General features: G+C 43.4%; 1 protein-coding gene across 1 annotated transcript in view; it reads left to right on the top strand.

Moving 5' to 3' along the window:
- Positions 1-3,724: 3,724 nt before the first annotated feature.
- Positions 3,725-18,695, top strand: part of ELP2 (elongator acetyltransferase complex subunit 2) — a 38,758-nt gene continuing 23,787 nt past the window's right edge. Inside the window, exons 1-7 of the mRNA XM_014938740.1 lie at positions 3,725-3,860; positions 3,960-4,038; positions 5,336-5,421; positions 6,385-6,535; positions 7,764-7,841; positions 12,074-12,138; positions 17,778-17,844. Coding sequence (XP_014794226.1) covers positions 3,729-3,860; positions 3,960-4,038; positions 5,336-5,421; positions 6,385-6,535; positions 7,764-7,841; positions 12,074-12,138; positions 17,778-17,844 — 658 coding nt within the window. The 5' untranslated portion in view covers positions 3,725-3,728. The remainder of the gene's footprint in view (positions 3,861-3,959; positions 4,039-5,335; positions 5,422-6,384; positions 6,536-7,763; positions 7,842-12,073; positions 12,139-17,777; positions 17,845-18,695) is intronic.

The following is an 18,695-nucleotide window of genomic DNA, read 5'->3' as shown; positions in this document are numbered from 1 at the left end:
CATAATGCTGACAAAAATAAGAAAGTAGGCTCATCTAGGCTGATCTGTCCAGATGCAGACCCAGCTTCCCGTGCTTTTTGGCTGTACTGCCATGGTGCTGTTACAGCATTCCCCGCAGAACTTTCAAGTCCATATTCCGTGATCATTCATCCCAGTTCCCTTGCTGTTGGGACGTGCTGGGATGGCACAGGGGCGCTAGTGACAGACCTTTGTGGCAGAAAGGAGGCAACCACTGGCAATAAACCACTAAACCACTGGTTTAGTGATGGTGTTGCTTTTTGTTTGTTGTGTGGGTGTTTATTTTTGTCAAAATTAGGTGGACGGTTGGACAAGACGATCTTTAAGGTCCCTTCCAACCCAGAAGATTCTGTGATTCTGTAATACCTGGTGTCAGCAGCCCCCCCACAACGTGCTCCCTCAAGTTGCCTGGGAAAGCACCATCCCCGAGGCGGTAGCCTAATTCTTCAAGGACCCCACAGCATGGGGCCACAGTGCCCTCGCACCCTCAGGCATGGTGTGCACTTCCAAATCCCCCTGACACAAGCAGCACCCAGTGCCCTCCTGTTTACAAAACGCAAGTGGCAGCAGGTTATCCATCAGACAAGTAAACTCCTTGTGTCACAGAGGAATCCCCCACCCAAATCCATCTTGGAAAAGCCTACGCTTTGCCCACAATCACAGCCGGAGCCAGCTGCGTTCCCACAGCAACAAACACAACTCCTACAACACGGCCCAGCTTTTTGGCAGAGCCCGACCTCCTCCTGCCAGAGCCCCGACGCCCAAGCTGGCAGGGCAGGGGGTTGCTGCGCAACCTGACTGCAGGGCAGCCATCCTGCGGGGCAGCTCTCCTCAGATGAAGCACGCTTTGATGACTGGATCCCTGCATTCTTGCGCACGGAGTCATTTGTTCCCTTAGCAGCCAACATTTCTGGCTGTATCTTGTATGTGATCAGGCACCGCTTCCTTCCTCTCCGTACCCACTGGAAAAGAAGCCGTGCCCGGCTGCAACATTTTTGTGTCAGGTTACGGCGCTGCCGACAGACAGCCGGTGTTCACCGACACGCAGACACACGGGGAGATAAAGGCCAGGCAGGAGTGGTGTAGGGTCCAACGTGTTCCCTGTGCTACCCAGAGTGAGTCCCCTGGATGCCTGCCTGCTTCCTCCTGCTCCTCTTCCTGCCCCTCCGTTCCCTGCACAGCCACATCGAGCTGCCTTCTCCGCCCATCCACAGCCTTTCCAGCTTTTTCCAGTTCCCCTTTGATTACTTCAGGATATCCCAGGCATGATTTGGGAGCCAGAAGCACACGCAGGGCCAGCTGTAGGTGGCCACATCTCTGTACCCTCTCACGTCCCACAGGGCAGTCCATTTATACTTCAGCCTTTGCTCCAGGGCCTTCAGCGTGTGTGGGGTAGGGAGCTTGGGGGCAGAGCAGATGTCTTGGTCCTGCAGATACTCTCCACTGCCTGTGGGACAGCAGGCTGCACCTGCAGCCCCTGGGAACTGGCAAGATTGTTGAGCCTCTGAGGACTGAGGCAATTCATGACACATCCATGCAGTGCAATACCCTCTAACGATCCCGTTTCTTAAGGCCAGTAACTGTGCAAGTAAAACTAGAACATGATGGCAGTATTTTCCTTTCTTGATTTGGTTTTAATTTCTTGGGCAGGGAAGGCAATGAATGTATCAATAAATCAAAAAATAAAAATGTAACAGATGGAATTATCTCATCTGCTCTGATCTCATCTTTTGCCTTGAAAAACAGAGGTACTCTGACGTGTTCAGATCACCCCAGTGGGGCCCTGACCATTGCTCAGGTGCAAATTATCACAGAATGATTTGCGTTGGAAGGGACCTTGAAGATCACTGAGCTCCAACCCCCCTGCCATGGGCAGGGACACCTCCCACCAGACCAGGTTGCTCAAAGCCCCATCCAGCCTGGCCTTGAACACTTCCAGGGATGGGGCACCCACAGCTTCTCTGGGCAACCTGTTCCAGTGCCTCACCACCCTCACAATGAAAAATAATTTCCTGATATCTGATCTAAATCTACCCTCTTCCAGTTTGAAGCCATTATCCCTCGTCCTATCACTACATTCCCTGATAAAGAGTCCCTCCCCATCTCTCCTGTAGGTCCCTTTTAGGTACTGGAAGGCTGCTAAAGGTCCCTCCCGAGCCTTCTCTTCTCCAGGCTGAACAACCTTAACTCTCTCAGCCTCTTTTCACAGCAGAGCTGCTCCAGCCCTCTCATCATCTTCGTGTCCCTCCTCTGGACCCGTTCCAACAGGCCCATGTCCTCCCTGTGCTGAGGGCTCCAGAGCTGGACTCAGTACTCCAGGTGGGGTCTCACCACAGTGGAGCAGAGGGGCAGAATGGCCTCCCTCGACCCGCTGGCCCCATGATTTGTGCGACAGTTATTCCAGGACACCATCATAAACTGTAACATTAAACGCAGCCGGAAACTCCGCGGCTTAAGAGTGATTCTCTACCAGAGGGAGGCTTTGCAGGTGACGGAAACCGATCAGAAACGGACACCGACACCAGCACAACCTCCAACCCCCGCCGCCGCGACTGACGACTGCCCGCTGCCTCAGCCCCCGCCCCGCCCCAAGGCCGCGCGCCAGGCCAGCCCCGCCCCTCGCGCCTCAGGCCCCGCCCCCCGGGGGCCGTTGCCACGGGAGCTCCCTCCCCATCTCTCCTGTAGGTCCCTTTTAGGTACTGGAAGGCTGCTAAAGGTCCCTCCCGAGCCTTCTCTTCTCCAGGCTGAACAACCTTAACTCTCTCAGCCTCTTTTCACAGCAGAGCTGCTCCAGCCCTCTCATCATCTTCGTGTCCCTCCTCTGGACCCGTTCCAACAGGCCCATGTCCTCCCTGTGCTGAGGGCTCCAGAGCTGGACTCAGTACTCCAGGTGGGGTCTCACCACAGTGGAGCAGAGGGGCAGAATGGCCTCCCTCGACCCGCTGGCCCCATGATTTGTGCGACAGTTATTCCAGGACACCATCATAAACTGTAACATTAAACGCAGCCGGAAACTCCGCGGCTTAAGAGGGGCCGTTGCCACGGGAGCGGCGCGAGGTCACGCACGCGGCCGGGGGGAAGATGGCGGCGCCCGTGGAAGTCTGTCATGTCGCCTGCTGCGCCAACCGGGCGGGCGGCGGGGTCGTGTCCTGGGGATCGGGGGGGCTCCTCGCTTTCGGCAGCTGCCACGACGTCATTCTCTACGAGCCGGCGGTGAGCTGAGGCTTTGCGGGCCGGGCCGAGCCGGGCCCGGGGCGGCACCGGCACCGCGGCCTCACCTCACGCTCGGTGCTCTCTCTCCCTCTCCCGCAGGCGAGGCGGACGGCTACTCCAGGTGGGGTCTCACCACAGTGGAGCAGAGGGGCAGAATGGCCTCCCTCGACCCGCTGGCCCCATGATTTGTGCGACAGTTATTCCAGGACACCATCATAAACTGTAACATTAAACGCAGCCGGAAACTCCGCGGCTTAAGAGTGATTCTCTACCAGAGGGAGGCTTTGCAGGTGACGGAAACCGATCAGAAACGGACACCGACACCAGCACAACCTCCAACCCCCGCCGCCGCGACTGACGACTGCCCGCTGCCTCAGCCCCCGCCCCGCCCCAAGGCCGCGCGCCAGGCCAGCCCCGCCCCTCGCGCCTCAGGCCCCGCCCCCCGGGGGCCGTTGCCACGGGAGCGGCGCGAGGTCACGCACGCGGCCGGGGGGAAGATGGCGGCGCCCGTGGAAGTCTGTCATGTCGCCTGCTGCGCCAACCGGGCGGGCGGCGGGGTCGTGTCCTGGGGATCGGGGGGGCTCCTCGCTTTCGGCAGCTGCCACGACGTCATTCTCTACGAGCCGGCGGTGAGCTGAGGCTTTGCGGGCCGGGCCGAGCCGGGCCCGGGGCGGCACCGGCACCGCGGCCTCACCTCACGCTCGGTGCTCTCTCTCCCTCTCCCGCAGGCGAGGCGGACGGCCGCCGCCCTCCGCGGCCACGCCGGCAGGGTGAACTGCGTGCGCTGGGTCCGCCGGCGGGACGGGGGTGAGTAGAGGGCCCTTTCTCCGCCTTTCCCTGTCCCCTTGGGGTATGTGGGTTCCGCCGTGGCGGGAGGCTGAGGCCGCGCCCCCCCCCCCGGGGCAGCGGCCGGTGCTGCCCTGCCCCTCGCTGAGAAGGTGAGGCGGGGGGGAGGCCGGCAGCAGAAGGGCTGTCTGCTTTAAACTGTGAGGAGCTGGAGGAAATCGGGAGCTGCAGCGCTTCCAGCGCTTCCTTTCGCCTTAAGCCCAGCTTCCCAGAGGGATTTTAACAGGTGGCTCCGCACAGATCTGGCCCGTTAAACTCCGGTGAGCGGTCCAGTGAGCGACGGGGTGCCGTCGGGCTGTCTTCTCCCGGCCCCGCAGCTAAGGCCAGCCCAGGAGGCTGTTTTGCCTGGGGCTGCGGTGGCTCTGACAGATCGGTAGCTGTGGTGCGTGTGCTGCCACTGCGCTCTTTAGTAAGGGGTTCGAGTTTTGCGTGTTCTACCTTGTACACCAATTTGCAGTGCTTTTTAAGAAATCTCATACTATAAAGCCATAAGCTGTAGGTCAGCTCCACGACCTAAATGAGAGGTCATATCCACGAAAAAATAATCCTTTAAGGTAAAAATGTTTGAGGTTCTCACGAGGCTTTTGCTTGATAGTAATTCCGGGCTTTAAACTCGCTTAGTGCAGACTTCTCAGAGGCATGTCTTCTTGCCTTGGGTATTCCTAGAAACTTTCTGGCAAAGAGAAATGGGGCTGTTGATTAGCCTGTTAAAGTACCAGAAGTCTACCAGTTGTTTTCTTTGGGGGGGTCAGTTTCTAAGATGAAAATATTCCTCTTAATAGTGATATAAACTGCCATCCTTTCAACTGGTTGCACTAAAACCTTTTCTTCTGAAGACTGGTTAAAAGAAATTGTTTTCAGGGAACTTGGAAATTAAATTTTTGTGTGAAGCTTTGAATTCTGTTTGGTTAGATTTCCCTTGATTTGTTTTTCTATCATCCAAAAGCACACAAAAAATTAAAAAAAAATTAAATTACACAATTGCATTTGAGAATCACCTCGGAAAGATGTATTCATCCCATTAATACAGAACTCTAAATATTCTGTAACTTTTCTCTTTCTGCTGTCTTAGAGAATACATTTGCTCTTAAGCTGTCTTGCACAGTGCAATTCATATTAGCCATACTTTATTTTGATGGATACTTCGCTTACAGTTGATAGGTGATGTTATGTGAGTAGTAACCAATGTAATTGCTTCTGTTGTTGATTGCTGTTACAAAGGAAAATGTTCAAAGAACTTACAAAAATGTTTTATTAGCTTTTGCAACAGAGTTAATTTCTGGTGGATCTGATAAACAGCTCATTCTTTGGGAATGGCACGGAACAGTAACGTGGAATAATCAGGTAAGCAGGAATAACCTTTTTTAAAGTTTGCCCCCTCCAGTTTCTCACATACTACAAATTATTTGTTTTGTCTGTATTTTTTACTCATATCTCTTCACTTTATCTTGACTACTGAACTCCATGTATACCTCCTTCATTCTGTCATGCTTTGTTTTACTTTAAATGTGATTTTTACTTTTCTGTAATTTATCTCTTTTAAATTAGCCTTCATTTAGAAATCAGCTAACCAGTCATCTGGTGGATTTGTCTAGCCATGTCTAAAAGATGCTGTTTGTACATTCGTGAGTCATCAGTTTTCTGATGACTTTTGTTCAAGCTACTTAAAATCTTCAAAATATAAGGTTCATTTTCAGTTGATATTTCCTGTACACTTTTTCCTCATTTCTTTATATCCATTTCTAGTGATTTCCAGTCAATCTGTGTAAGAGCGTAGTGTTTGCATGTAGGTAGTCTTACCAGAATGATACACAAGTTAGGGTAGATATTTAAAAAAAAACAAAACAAACAGCCCCCTCCAAAAAAACCCCGAAACAAACAAAATCCAAAAATAAATGTGCAACAATTGAGTTTTGTCAGTGAAATGAGAAGATTAAGGAGACATGCTAATTTATAACTCATACTGTAAAAATGTGAATCAAAATATGGAGTATGGTGTAAAAGACCATTCAGAATTAACTTAAATTTAGATAACAGATTAGATAGAACATCTTTTTCATCTTACTTTTAAAATCTTACATGTTAGGTATTGATTTGTGAATGGCTGTGTGGGTAACACAGGCTGTCTCAAACTGGATTAGACTTGGCGTTTTGAAATATATGAGAATCCATGCTAGGGGGAAGTGCACTAGAGTGCTTGCTATCAGGTGTATTTGATGTGGGAATGTTCTCAGAAACAAGTAATTTCTCACCCTGATCTATTATGACGGGAATTTAAAACTTTGTAAAACTTTCTGATGTGTTTAGCTTGTGAAAAGCGTTCCTCTGAAAGGCCATACTGAAGCTGTGTGTGCTGTGGATGCTGTCTACCAGTCAGATGAACCTGATCTAAACCTGCTGATAGCTTCTGCAGCTTCTGACTCGACTGTGAGAATCTGGTCTCGGCGTGGTTCAGAAGGTAACTTTATTTAACATTAGGGGCAACATACTGGCTTAATAAAAATGATGAATACTTATCCATTGAAGTACTTGGCTAAAGGCTAACATCTCTTAATGCAGCTCCATTGATTTCTCTTCAACCTTTAGTACATCAAACCACTGTATTGCTCTTTGAAAGCCGAGGGTTACACTAGTTTAACAGCTTTGGGTCAGATTTGTTCTGCAGGATGATTTATCTTTGTTTTTCATTAGTGATGTGCTGACTGAATTTCCTTGTTTCTTTTTAATATGCATTCAGAATCTGATAATCTGAACAATCATTTTGCACTGTAATGTGGGGCAGACTAGCTGTATGTGTCGTAAAATTAGTCAGTAAAATGATTAATGCTGGAATTAGAAAGGTGAGATTAAAGTAGTCGCTTGTTTGTTACTATTGACTTGAGTCCAGTGAAGTTTGGAATCTTGACCTTCTGGTGAACTAGGCCCTTGCATGGACGGATGGGATAACAGCTCGTTGAAATACATAAGAAATAAATAGGGTGGATAATCTAGATTTAAAGAGGTATTTGCTAGTTCAGTTGTAGTGACTGCATCTCTCAAGTTACTTTCTTCCTTATCTGGTGCACTTGAAGATTTCACATTGCCCTGCCTACTTGAGAGAAATAGGTGGAAGTTGCCAATCTTCCCATGTTGTGGAAGGCATTTGTCATGCTCCCAAAGAGCACCATGAAGTCCTGGCCTTTGCTTCTCCTGTCTTGCTGTTGTGAGTTCCAGTGATGGAAGGACCAATTCTGCTTTTGTAGTGAGGTTTTTCTGCTATCCTGTTGGTTACTCTGATCTTGTTGGCTTACTGGTTTAACTGCTTCTAGGATCTCAGGAGTGTTTGCAGGTTTTTGCTCATCTCTCTGTTTGCTCTTCTAGCAAATGGATTCAGTGTAGTGAATGCTGTTGCCACAGGGCATAATTTACAATACTTATTGCTTCTGAGTGTTACCACAGTGAAGCTGTACAGCTTTAATGCTCAGTGGAGAATAGTGACTTATCTTCCAACTTGGCTAACTCTGATGAATTTCTGTGACCCCACAGAAGATAACATTATTTCGGCTTCTGAAAAAAAGAAGAAGTTTTTCAGCTCCTTACAATAAAATTGGATGGAAAATTTTAACTCCATAATGTAGTAGGAAATGACAGCGTAACTGTGATACTTACGATGAATGAGATCAACACTCTCTTTTCATGTTTTTCAGCTAAATGCATTGAAATTCTGCAGTTTGGAAATGGATTTGTTATGGATGTCTGTTTATCCTTCTTGCCTGGCAGCAATTGTAAGTACAGCTGCACATCTTCAACATCAATGCAGGAAATGTCAAATCTAAGAAATCCCCCAGATAGCTTTTCATTTAACTGACTCCAGACCCTTGTGCCATAGTTATTTTCTGCAGAATCAGCCTGTGCTGCTCCTTGTATCTAAAGATTTTCACTGAACTCTTCTTAGCAATTAGAAAAAAACTGACCAATTACAGTGTCTTTAAAATGATACTCAAGTGGAGTTTTTCAGTTGAACTCTTGAGACAGAGAGCTTAAACAGGGGGGTACCAGGGCTGTAAGTGAACAGGAGAGGATGATGCTGTTAGTTTCACCCACTACTTGTGGTGCTGCTGTGTATGTTTGTTCTTGTTTGGAGTGAAGGGTAAGATACAGAAAAGAAAACTGCAGGCCTCCCTTAATATTTGCACGTTTAATGAGCAGTGTTTATCACCTGTTCAGTATTAAATGTGAAAATACTGAGATGCTGAACAAGTTTAACCTGACTTCAGTATATTTTATAGTTTTCCATAACCATAAATATTCAGATTTTGTAGTCTAGGACAGACACATTCTTCTGTTGCAAATCTGTAGAAGCTTTTTTTTTTTTTTTTGACTAAATGTATCCTCAAACCAGATAAACACAGACTTAATTCAACGTGTGTAAGTATCAATTAGAGCCTTTCTCCTGGATGGAGGAGTGCCAGACTCCAAAGAGGAAAAAGTGCTAAAGTTTCTTACTATATCTAGAGTTTTCAACTGTTCACTGCATGTGTTTCGCACTGTTGTGTTGTTTGATTGAAGCTTATTTTACCTTTGGCAAGTGATAATTCTGAGAAATACGAAAGCTCTATCAAGATGCATTACCCTATTTGGAAATGCTAATGTCTGTTTCCAAAGTGTGTGTGATATCAAAAGCAGCATCTGCACCACTGAAGAACTTTAAACTTTTCTCTCTATTTTTCCTGTAATTATATTAACAGGTGGTTGTTCAGATGAAGTTTAAAAGGCTTGAGGGTAAAATAAATCATTACCTCCAGTGTGAATTTACATTAGAAGTGAAGTGTCTGTGGTGCCATTTTCATGACTATAAAATTCATATTGCAAAGCATTTGCATTCATTTATGTTACTGTACAGGTAAGAAATTCTCACTGTAACACTCTAGAGTAGTCCATCTGTTTAATGTGGAAATCATGTATTAAGAGAAGTGACCATTCATTTTGAAAACAATGTAAAAGAAAATTATCATATTAATTCTTAAAATGAAATGCTTCTGAAGCCAAAATTGCATGGAGTGCTTGAAGTTTCTTTAAATGGTGAAATATCAAGCATTTTGTTTTGCTGTGAAAATCTCCTGGAGTCCCCCAAAGCCAGTATTGCTTAAAGTTGCTTTCAGAGCAGGACAGTTCTTTATTATGGCCTCTTCCCATCCAGTTCAAACTAGTCATCCAAACCAGCACAGTGCTCATAACCTGAAAGGGAGTGCTTTACTTCTATGAAGAACTGCAGTTATTTTCAAATGAGAAATTATTTGCATAGTTTTTTTACAGAAATTTTTAAAAAGATCCAATACTTTTATGTTTTTAATGCCAGTTCCAGTATGAATGATCTGTGCTGCTGAAATTGTCAAGAAACAGTTTAGATTTTGAACCATAAATGTATGATTAGAAATGTTTCCCCTAGAAATCTGTAAAGGGGTTTTTAATACAGCATAGCCATGTTCTATGTTTTCTTCCTAAATCTGACACAGTAGTCCACGCAACTGAACCGTTCTCGTTCGGAGAAGTATGTTAATTCTGAAATCTAAATAAAGTAGCTTAAAATATATTATTAAAAATCTCTCTGCTGATCATTTTGTCAGAAACATTAATCTGTAATGGCAATTTGGATTTTAATGAACTTCAGGGAAAATGATCTATGATAACTTTAGGAATTGCTCTGAAATCTTTATGAAGGCTATGTTGGCAGCAGTATTAAAATTTAAAGAAGCTTTTCTCTTGAGGACAGCCTGCAGTTCTGAAGTCAGGAATTAAATTTAGAATTACTTTTCTGAAAGTCGTAAACTACTTCTCTGAATTAGAAGCATTTACAGTAACCTCTGTTTTCACCACGCAAAGAAATTTAAAGCTCACATTGAAAACTGGTTCATATGTAATGGATGCTTTACTCTCAGAAGACATTGAAGTTCACGTTGCCTACTATTTTAACTGATTGTCCTTGAAAATAAATGATTATTACCTTTTTTTTTAGAGCTAAGAACCTTTTTGTGAAAAAAGTCAAATGGGGAAAACCAGTATACTGCTCATAAAAACCTGAACAATCATTTGCTGCTGGAGTATAGCTTAAGCACTTTACTGGCAGCCTCTTAATTAAGGAGTTTCTTTACAGTTGTTTTTTTGAGTCTTGAAGAGCTTCTTACTGGTTTGTTTGTTTGGTTACTTTTTGCCTTGCAGTGTTTGCAGAAATAGGAATTACTATTTTAGAGATCTTGATCAGCTCTATCATCGTGTGCTGTGATTCTTTTTACCACCTGGATAACTGTGGTGCTGTAGCTTGGCCTCTGACAAATAAGAATTGTCTCCTCAGAACTGAATTGCAACAGGTGGAACAAAAAGCAGACAAGCTTGAAAAAGCTTTGCTGATCACATTGTCCACCAATTGGATTTGGACCATGGTTTCCAACTCATTTTTCTATTTCCTTTGTAGGACTTTGTCTCAATCAGATAAATGCTCTAGAGTATTAGAATTTTATGTGAAAAACTATATCCTAGTCTGGTTTTGCCAATTATATATTTCTTGATAGAACTTTTTGAGTGAAAGTATTTGCATTTATTTGATACAGCGACTAGATCATACTTCTTTTCTTGGTTTTATTAGTCAAATTTTTATTCCATTGAGGAAGTATGTAATTAATTATTGTAATGGCCCATAAAATGTATTTGTTGGGAAAGGATGATACTGGCTCCAAGAACATGCATTGTATTGTAATTTTTGTAAGAAAACATCACTTGCCACGTTTCTGTAGACCTGAACACCGGGTCTTTGTTCAAAACAGCTCATTACCTCCAATCCAAAGGAGTCTTTTTTGGTGTCATGTAAAGGAAGGGGGACTTGGAAGTGAAATGTGACTTAGAGGTTGGAGAGAAGAAGCAAGTGATGGAGGTACAAGAATGTGAAATGTGACTTATAAGTACAAGAGAAACAGCAAATAACTAGGCACAGATTTGGTACAGGCAGAAATAGGAAATTAGCATAGACCATAAAATTCTTATTAATATTCAAGTAGATTTTTGGTCTATGCATAGTGAAGATAAAATTATCTCTATAAAGGGATGGCATTTGGTGTTTGTGGTTTTTTTAAATGAAGTAGTTGATTTTAGTGAAATTTGGTATTTTGTTTTCTACCCAGACTTGAGAAATGCAAATGTCTAGCCCTGATAATTTATGTATTCATGATTTTTCTAATTCATTCTAATTCATTCCTTTTCTTTTACTATTTAGTCCCTAGCAGTACTTATGACCCAAAAAGAGTGAAGTAAGGGTTAACTATTCTTCCCTGTCATCTTCTGTGGGAGAGATGAATTAATACACTGTCTAGTCTCTACTTTTCCCCTTAGACATAACTTTATCTGGTTTGATTCAATTGACTAATGTTTTTTGGGCAGTTTCTAGATAGCTGGTAGAAGTAAATTACTACTCAAGACTGACTTGAGTAGGTGTATAATAATGTTAATTGCTTTCATATACCTGTGTACATTGAGTGGTGGTCTGTCTTCCTTTTTTGGTCTGTCTTTTTATTTGCTGTATAATAATCATGCTAATTCCATCTGTCTACATATTTCAGTTGATTTAAGAATTTGAACTGTATTAGTTCTGAGTTGTTTTGCTGCTTGCTGCTTTTGTATTTAGAGCAAATGCCTGTTGATACCAATAAAATAAATGTAATATATTAAAAATCTCTAATATTTGAACTTCCTACAGATATGTGAGCTTGAAGGAAACTACTCTTTAGTGTCTTAAGTATCTGTAGATATTATTTACATGCCAAAATTACTTCTGAGTTTTGTGTTCTTGAGATAGATAGGTGTCTAATTTAGAAAGCATACATAAGTGGTATCGTGCTTGCCTGTCTGTTTATATTAATATATTTATCAATACTATGTTGATTTTTATAGTATTTATATCATTTTTCATATCTTAGAATATTAGATTTTGTAACTTGAGTAATGAAGACTTTTTTTCCCTTTCCAGTGCCAATACTGGCTTGCGGTGGTGATGACTGCAAAATAAGTTTGTTTATACAGCAGAATGATCAGGTAATTACAGTTTTTCTCTTTTACTCAGTGTTATTAAATTTTTCTGCTTCTTCTCATATGTGCTGCTAATTTTTTTTTGAGGTTCTTCAGTAACTACTGTCTTTGTCTAGATAGCCATCACATGCAACTACCGCTTTTCAAGTAGTTCATCCATTTTTCTAGGTAATGATGAAATGCACGTACAGAATGTTGAAGTTGGATTCAGTGCATAAAAGGGTTAGGTTTCCTAATTTTTTTCCTGTGTGAAGATAGCCTGTGTTTCTATTCCCACTGATATAAAATAAGTACGACTGTCCTTTATTGAGTATCCATGCATTGAATGGATCATGTGGAAATGATGTTACTTTCAGTCTATAAATTCTTATAATAAAACTAACATGATTTCTGTCTGGAACTACATGCTCGTTGCTAAGTATGCCCTTTGTGCTGAATGCTTGTGAATGTTGAAAGAAGTATGTGAAGGAGCAACTGATCTTCTAAAAGATTTTATGCATTTTTCATGTATTACTCAAAGTTGGCGATTGTTAGTATCTCATACGGATAAATGTTCCTCTTGAGCACTAGCAAGAGATTCTATCCTCTCTTGCATCTGTTCAGAAGTTCTGTTAGACTCTAAACCAGATGATGAATGACTGTTTCCAAAACAAAGTCAATGTCACTTCTTTCTCTCTATCGCTCCCTTAAAAAAAGCCCAAAATGCCTTAAACCACAAACACTGCCCGCAATGAATGCACCAATGAACTTACCGTTCAGAACTCCCAACTGAAACTGATGTATGTAGGAACCACTTATTCTTTCGGATTTGTTCAGACACAGTCTCCTTAGAGATTAAAGACGAGATACTCCTTTTCGCTTTTTGAGAGAGATAAAAGCTACTTCATACATGGTAGTGTGAGCAGGAAAATTAGGTACAGTAAGACAATTTCTTTTTTGTTGTCAATAAATTCTTCATGCTTTATCTGCTATGTTCAGTGATTTCTTGACCTCTAAGCAGGAAAGGAGGAGTGCTTTTTTATCTTCTTTTTTCCCCCATGTAGCTCATGAGTTAAATCAGTTTAACGTCATTCTCTGGGAGTTAGTAATGGCAGAAGGCCACTTGTGATTCTGTGTGCGAAAGAAAGACTTTTATCTCAGGGGCTGTGCAGTTGATTTTCCTCGATCAAAATCGGGACATTGTTTTCTTGTATGGTTCAGATTGACAAATAATAAGCAGTTTGACTGCCAAAAGTGTTCAGATATACATAACTTACTTTGCCATTTTTCACCAAACTTTTAAGTAGAACAGCATTTTTGGCCATTCCTAAATGCAGTCAGTCAGTGGAGGATAAGGGTAGGTAACTGGAATAAACAAGCTCCATCTTCAGCGTCATAAGCAAATTTATGATGCTGTCTTTTGAGGCTGGAAACTTTATTCATACAAGGGATGAGGAATTTTCTCATATTTTACACGTTATTTTTCACACCTTCAATTTTAGTCTGGGCAGAGTTGATTCAGAGTCTCTCTTCTTTTAAATGAGATGGGACATCTGGTTGGTGTCTATTTTCCAGAACATCTCTTTTAACTAAGTGGGCTGTACAGACCTCAAAGAGAAGAGCCTGAATTTGATTCTGTGTGGAACAAAAGTGCCTTACAGCTATTGACAGAATGAAAACATCCTTGCAAGCCTTCCTAGCTGCTAATAGGGAGGTTCTCCTCTTTCCTCAGGTTCTGTCAGATCTGCTGACACCTTTTTTTATGGTTTCTGTAGCACCTTTAAAGGTATTTGAAGGAAGTGTTACTGTCGTCCTGCCATTTTTTTACTAGAACTTAGTGTAGAAGAGTGATTAGAATGTAAACTTCTGCATCATTCCCTTGGTGGCAAGGGCCTGTAGCTTTGTCCTGTTAACTGGACTCTTGGAAATCTCTTCCTTTAGTTAACATCTAAAAAAAGATTGTATGAACCCAAAGGTAAAATGTAAGTGCGTAATGGGGTGTTCTAATGAAACTTGGAGGGCACTGTTATACTCTGAAGAAGGATGAGGCATCTCCAGTTAACTGATTCAGGCTGGCTTTTGGTAAGCTCATTAATTTTACAGTTGAAATATATTTATTCATAAAAACTGCTTGTTTCAGAAATTGAGTGGTCAGGCTTCAAATCTTCTTAAGATTCTCTAGCCATAGACCCCTTATTGTGTTAAACAGTAGACAGTAAATGAACTTTTTGCTTTTCAGAGCTCTTTAAAGAGGGTATTGATTTATAAAAGTACCCAGGGAAAAATCTTTCAGAAACCATTATCTGTCTTCCTGCTTGAGATATTGCAGGCCTATGGAGGGGAACTAAGTAAACCAGAGGATGAAAATAGAGCTTTAAAACAAAACATTTCTGTGTTGAGCTTGGTTTCCATGAGATTTTGTGGTGCATGTTTGACTATGTTTTCCCCAAATAGTTGAGCTGAATTGAAAAGGGGGATAAGAGACTCAAAGATGATTCAGGCTCCTTCAAATTCAATGAGATTAACAGCTGGATAGAGGGGGAATATCACCACTAGTATCCGGTGGAGAAAAACTGAGACTTGGACCTCTGTTGCCAAATTTGCCAAACAGTACTACCAGCCTGGTCCTGAAAGACAGGTACCCGAAATGTGGGCAGAGTTAGTTGTGCAGAGTATGCTGGGCATGTCCACGACAACCTGGATTCATTAGTTCTTCTGCCTACAGAACGGCTTTGTTCTTTGCCTCAATGAAAAGAGGCCAGATTGCTGCTGTGCAAAACTGTTCGTAGTTAAGAGGCATGGGAAAACCTGTGAAGTAGGTGAGTCAGACCATGAGCTTTTGCTAGATTTAACTGTTGGTAGTGCAACTTTTTATGTATCCAGTGAGGACTAAGCAGAAAACTGAAATAGAGAAGGAAAAATATGAGACTATAGAAACAAAATCTGTAAAAATGAGAAGGACAGATCAAAATACTTGTCAGTATAACTGAGGCAATACGAAAAACTTTGAACTATTTAGAAATAATGACCATGTGCATCTGCTCATTCCCCAATTAGGGAAGGTATCCTGCTGGATCTGTTTTTTGAGAACAGAGAAGGACTTGTGGGTGATGTGACAGTTGGAGGCTGTTTTGGGTGTAGTGACCACAAAATAGTAAGAGTTTTCTATTCTTGGAGAAATAAGGTCAGCAGAACTGCTACTTGGACTTCCGGAGGGTAGACTTTGGCCTGTTTAGGAGCCTGGTTAACAGAGTCCCTTGGTAGGCAGTCGTGAAGGGCAAAGGAGTCCAGGAAGGTTGTGCATTCAGAAGCAGGCTGTCCCCGTGTGTCAAAAGATGAACCAATGGGGAAGAAGACTGGCCTGGCTGAACAGAGAGCTTTGGATGGAACTTGAAGGTGAGGTGGGGGGGTGGAAGAAGGGGCAGGCCACTTGGGTGGACTACAAGGATGTTCTGAGTTTATGCAGGGAGAAAATTAGACGAGCCAAAGCCCAGCTAGATCTTAATCTGCTTGCTGCTGTAAAAGACAATAAAAAATGTTTTTATAAATACATTAGCAACAAAAGGAGGGCTAAGGAAAATTTCCATCCTTTATTGGATGTGGTGGGAAACATAGTGACAAAGGGTGAAGAAAAGGTTGAGGTACTTAATGCCTTCTTTGCCTCAGTCTTTAATAGTAAGACTGGTTGTTCTCCAGGTGCCCAGTCCCCTGAGCTGGAAGACAGGGACGGGGAGCAGAATGAAGCCTCCATAATCCAAGTGGAAATGGTTAGTGGCTTGCTGTAGCACTTAGACACACACAAGTCTACGGGACTGGATGGGATCCATCCAAGGGTACTGAGGAAGCTGGCGAAAGTACTCACAAGCCAGGTTCCATCATGTATCAGCAATCCTCGCTAACTGGGGAGGTCCCAGTTGACTGGAGGTTAGCAAATGTGATGCCCATCTATAAGGAGGACTGGAAGGATGATCTGGGGAACTACGAGCCTGTCAGTCTGACCTTGGTGCCAGGGAAGTTATGGAGCAGATTATCTTGGTACTATCACATGGCACGTACAGGACAACCAGGTGATCAGGTCCAGTCGGCATGGGTTCATGAAAGGTAAGTCCTGCCTCTTTGCCTCAGTCTTTAATAGTAAGACTGGTTGTTCTCCAGGTGCCCAGTCCCCTGAGCTGGAAGACAGGGACGGGGAGCAGAATGAAGCCTCCATAATCCAAGTGGAAATGGTTAGTGGCTTGCTGTAGCACTTAGACACACACAAGTCTACGGGACTGGATGGGATCCATCCAAGGGTACTGAGGAAGCTGGCGAAAGTACTCACAAGCCAGGTTCCATCATGTATCAGCAATCCTCGCTAACTGGGGAGGTCCCAGTTGACTGGAGGTTAGCAAATGTGATGCCCATCTATAAGGAGGACTGGAAGGATGATCTGGGGAACTACGAGCCTGTCAGTCTGACCTTGGTGCCAGGGAAGTTATGGAGCAGATTATCTTGGTACTATCACATGGCACGTACAGGACAACCAGGTGATCAGGTCCAGTCGGCATGGGTTCATGAAAGGTAAGTCCTGCCTGACTAACCTAATCTCCTTCTATGACAAGATGACTCCTTAGTGGATGAGGAAAAGTCTGTGAATGTTGTCTACCTAGACTTTAGTAAAGCCTTTGACACCATTTCCCACAGCATTCTCCTGGAGAAACTCATGGCGTGGATGAGTGTGCTCATTGCTGGGTAAAAAGCTGGCTGGATGGCTGGCCCTAAAGAGTTGTGGTGAATGGAATTAAATCCAGTGGGTGGCTGTTCACAAGTGGTGTTCCCCAGGGCACAGTATTGGGGCCAGTTCTGTTTACTATCTCTATCAACTATCTGGACAAGGGCATTGAGTGTACCCTCAGTAAGTTTGCAGGTGACACCAAGTTGGGTGGGAGTGTTGATCTGCTTGAAAGTAGGAAGGCTCTACAGAGGGATCTGGACAGGCTGGATCTATGGGCCGAGGCCAGTGGTATGAGGTTCAGCAAGGCCAGGTGCTGGGTCCTGCGCTTGGGTCACAACAAGCCTGTACAGAGGGATCTGGACAGGCTGGATCTATGGGCCGAGGCCAGTGGTATGAGGTTCAGCAAGGCCAGGTGCTGGGTCCTGCGCTTGGGTCACAACAAGCCTGTGCAGCACTGCAGGCTTGAGGAAGAGTGGCTGGAGAGCTGCCTGGCTAAAAAAGACCTGGTGGTATTGGTTGGCAGCTGGCTGAATATGAGCCAGCAGTGTGCCCAGGTAGCCAAGAAGGCCAACAGCATTCTGGCTTGTATTAGAAACAGTGTGGCCAGCAGGACTAGGGAAATGATGGTAAGATGATAAGATTCAAAGAATTTTCTTCTGTATGAGAGAGATACTGTAGCCTCTTGAAAGTGAGCACCTTAAATTCTCATTCTTTCCTGCTCATATATGGGAATTCCCATAAAATGACACCTATTTAGCCAAAATAATATAGCAAAACCGAAAAGGCCTATTTAGAATCTATCAGTAAATTACAATCCTTAGTAGCAGCTTATTTTTCCAGTTTCAAATAATAGAAGCTGTAAAAATAAAGGACTTGAAAATCCAAAGCTAATTGCTGATATACACATGGTAATTAAGTGCATTTCTCTGATGTAACAAGACTCTCTATTCAGTTTCAGAAAACGTTAATACTCCCTGGCCATGAAGATTGGATAAGAGGCATCGAATGGGCAGTCTGTGGTCAGTATGAAAGATGAATAACGTGGAATACTGGTTTAATGACAGTACTAGTGTTTTACCCCTCCAACAGATACCTTTGATGCAGTGTGGCGCCTAAGCTCTTAGGGTTGTGATTTTTCTTTCTTTTTTTTTTTTTTCTTTTCTCTGAGATGGTGGTACAAATATTAAAATCAAGATAGAGCTTTGTATCCTGTTCAAACAGAAGAATTGTTGAATCTATACTACAGTTGTATTTTAGTTATCAAAATTAGAGCAACACTAAGATTGATAGAGAACATTCACATCCCTCATTTTGTCTTGCTTGCTTCAGGTATGTTTACCTGACTGGTACCTAAGTGCAAATAACTGTGAGTTTTAGCAACTTGTCCATTTCAATTTACAAACACCTGTATGTGTGAGGAAGAGCTGGCTGCTTTTTCAAAGGGGGGAAGGCAGGATGAAATAGGACTTTTCTTGTTCCCACACCCCCTGGTTTTTTTGGTTTTGTTTTTGTTTTTTTGGGGGGAATAGAAGGTTAAGAGGAGAACCTGTTCAGGTGTTAACTAATCAAATCGTTGTTACAATGGCAAAAATAAAATAGAAAGAATTAGAGGATGCTACAATCCTGATGAAAGAAAAGGAGGAAAGGAGTTCTTGAAGAGTATTGAGACTGTCAGAATTTCGAGACCGAAGGCCATAAGTAGTAGGGAAGTGTATGTACAGTATTTACCATGTCTTATAAGCAATGAAATGTCCATAGTTAGTGTGTTATAATCTAGTAGAGAGTTTGAAATAGGAGAGGGAGTTGATTTTGAAATAAAACAGCGGTTTACGATACTATATGCAATGGGGAAAATTAATAATATTAGTGC

Source organism: Calidris pugnax, unplaced genomic scaffold (genome assembly GCF_001431845.1).
Source record: "Calidris pugnax isolate Ruff unplaced genomic scaffold, ASM143184v1 scaffold13, whole genome shotgun sequence".
In the NCBI taxonomy this organism is placed as follows: Eukaryota; Metazoa; Chordata; class Aves; order Charadriiformes; family Scolopacidae; genus Calidris; species Calidris pugnax.
Note: the sequence above shows the minus strand (reverse complement) of the source record. Positions and strands in the feature narration are given on the sequence as shown.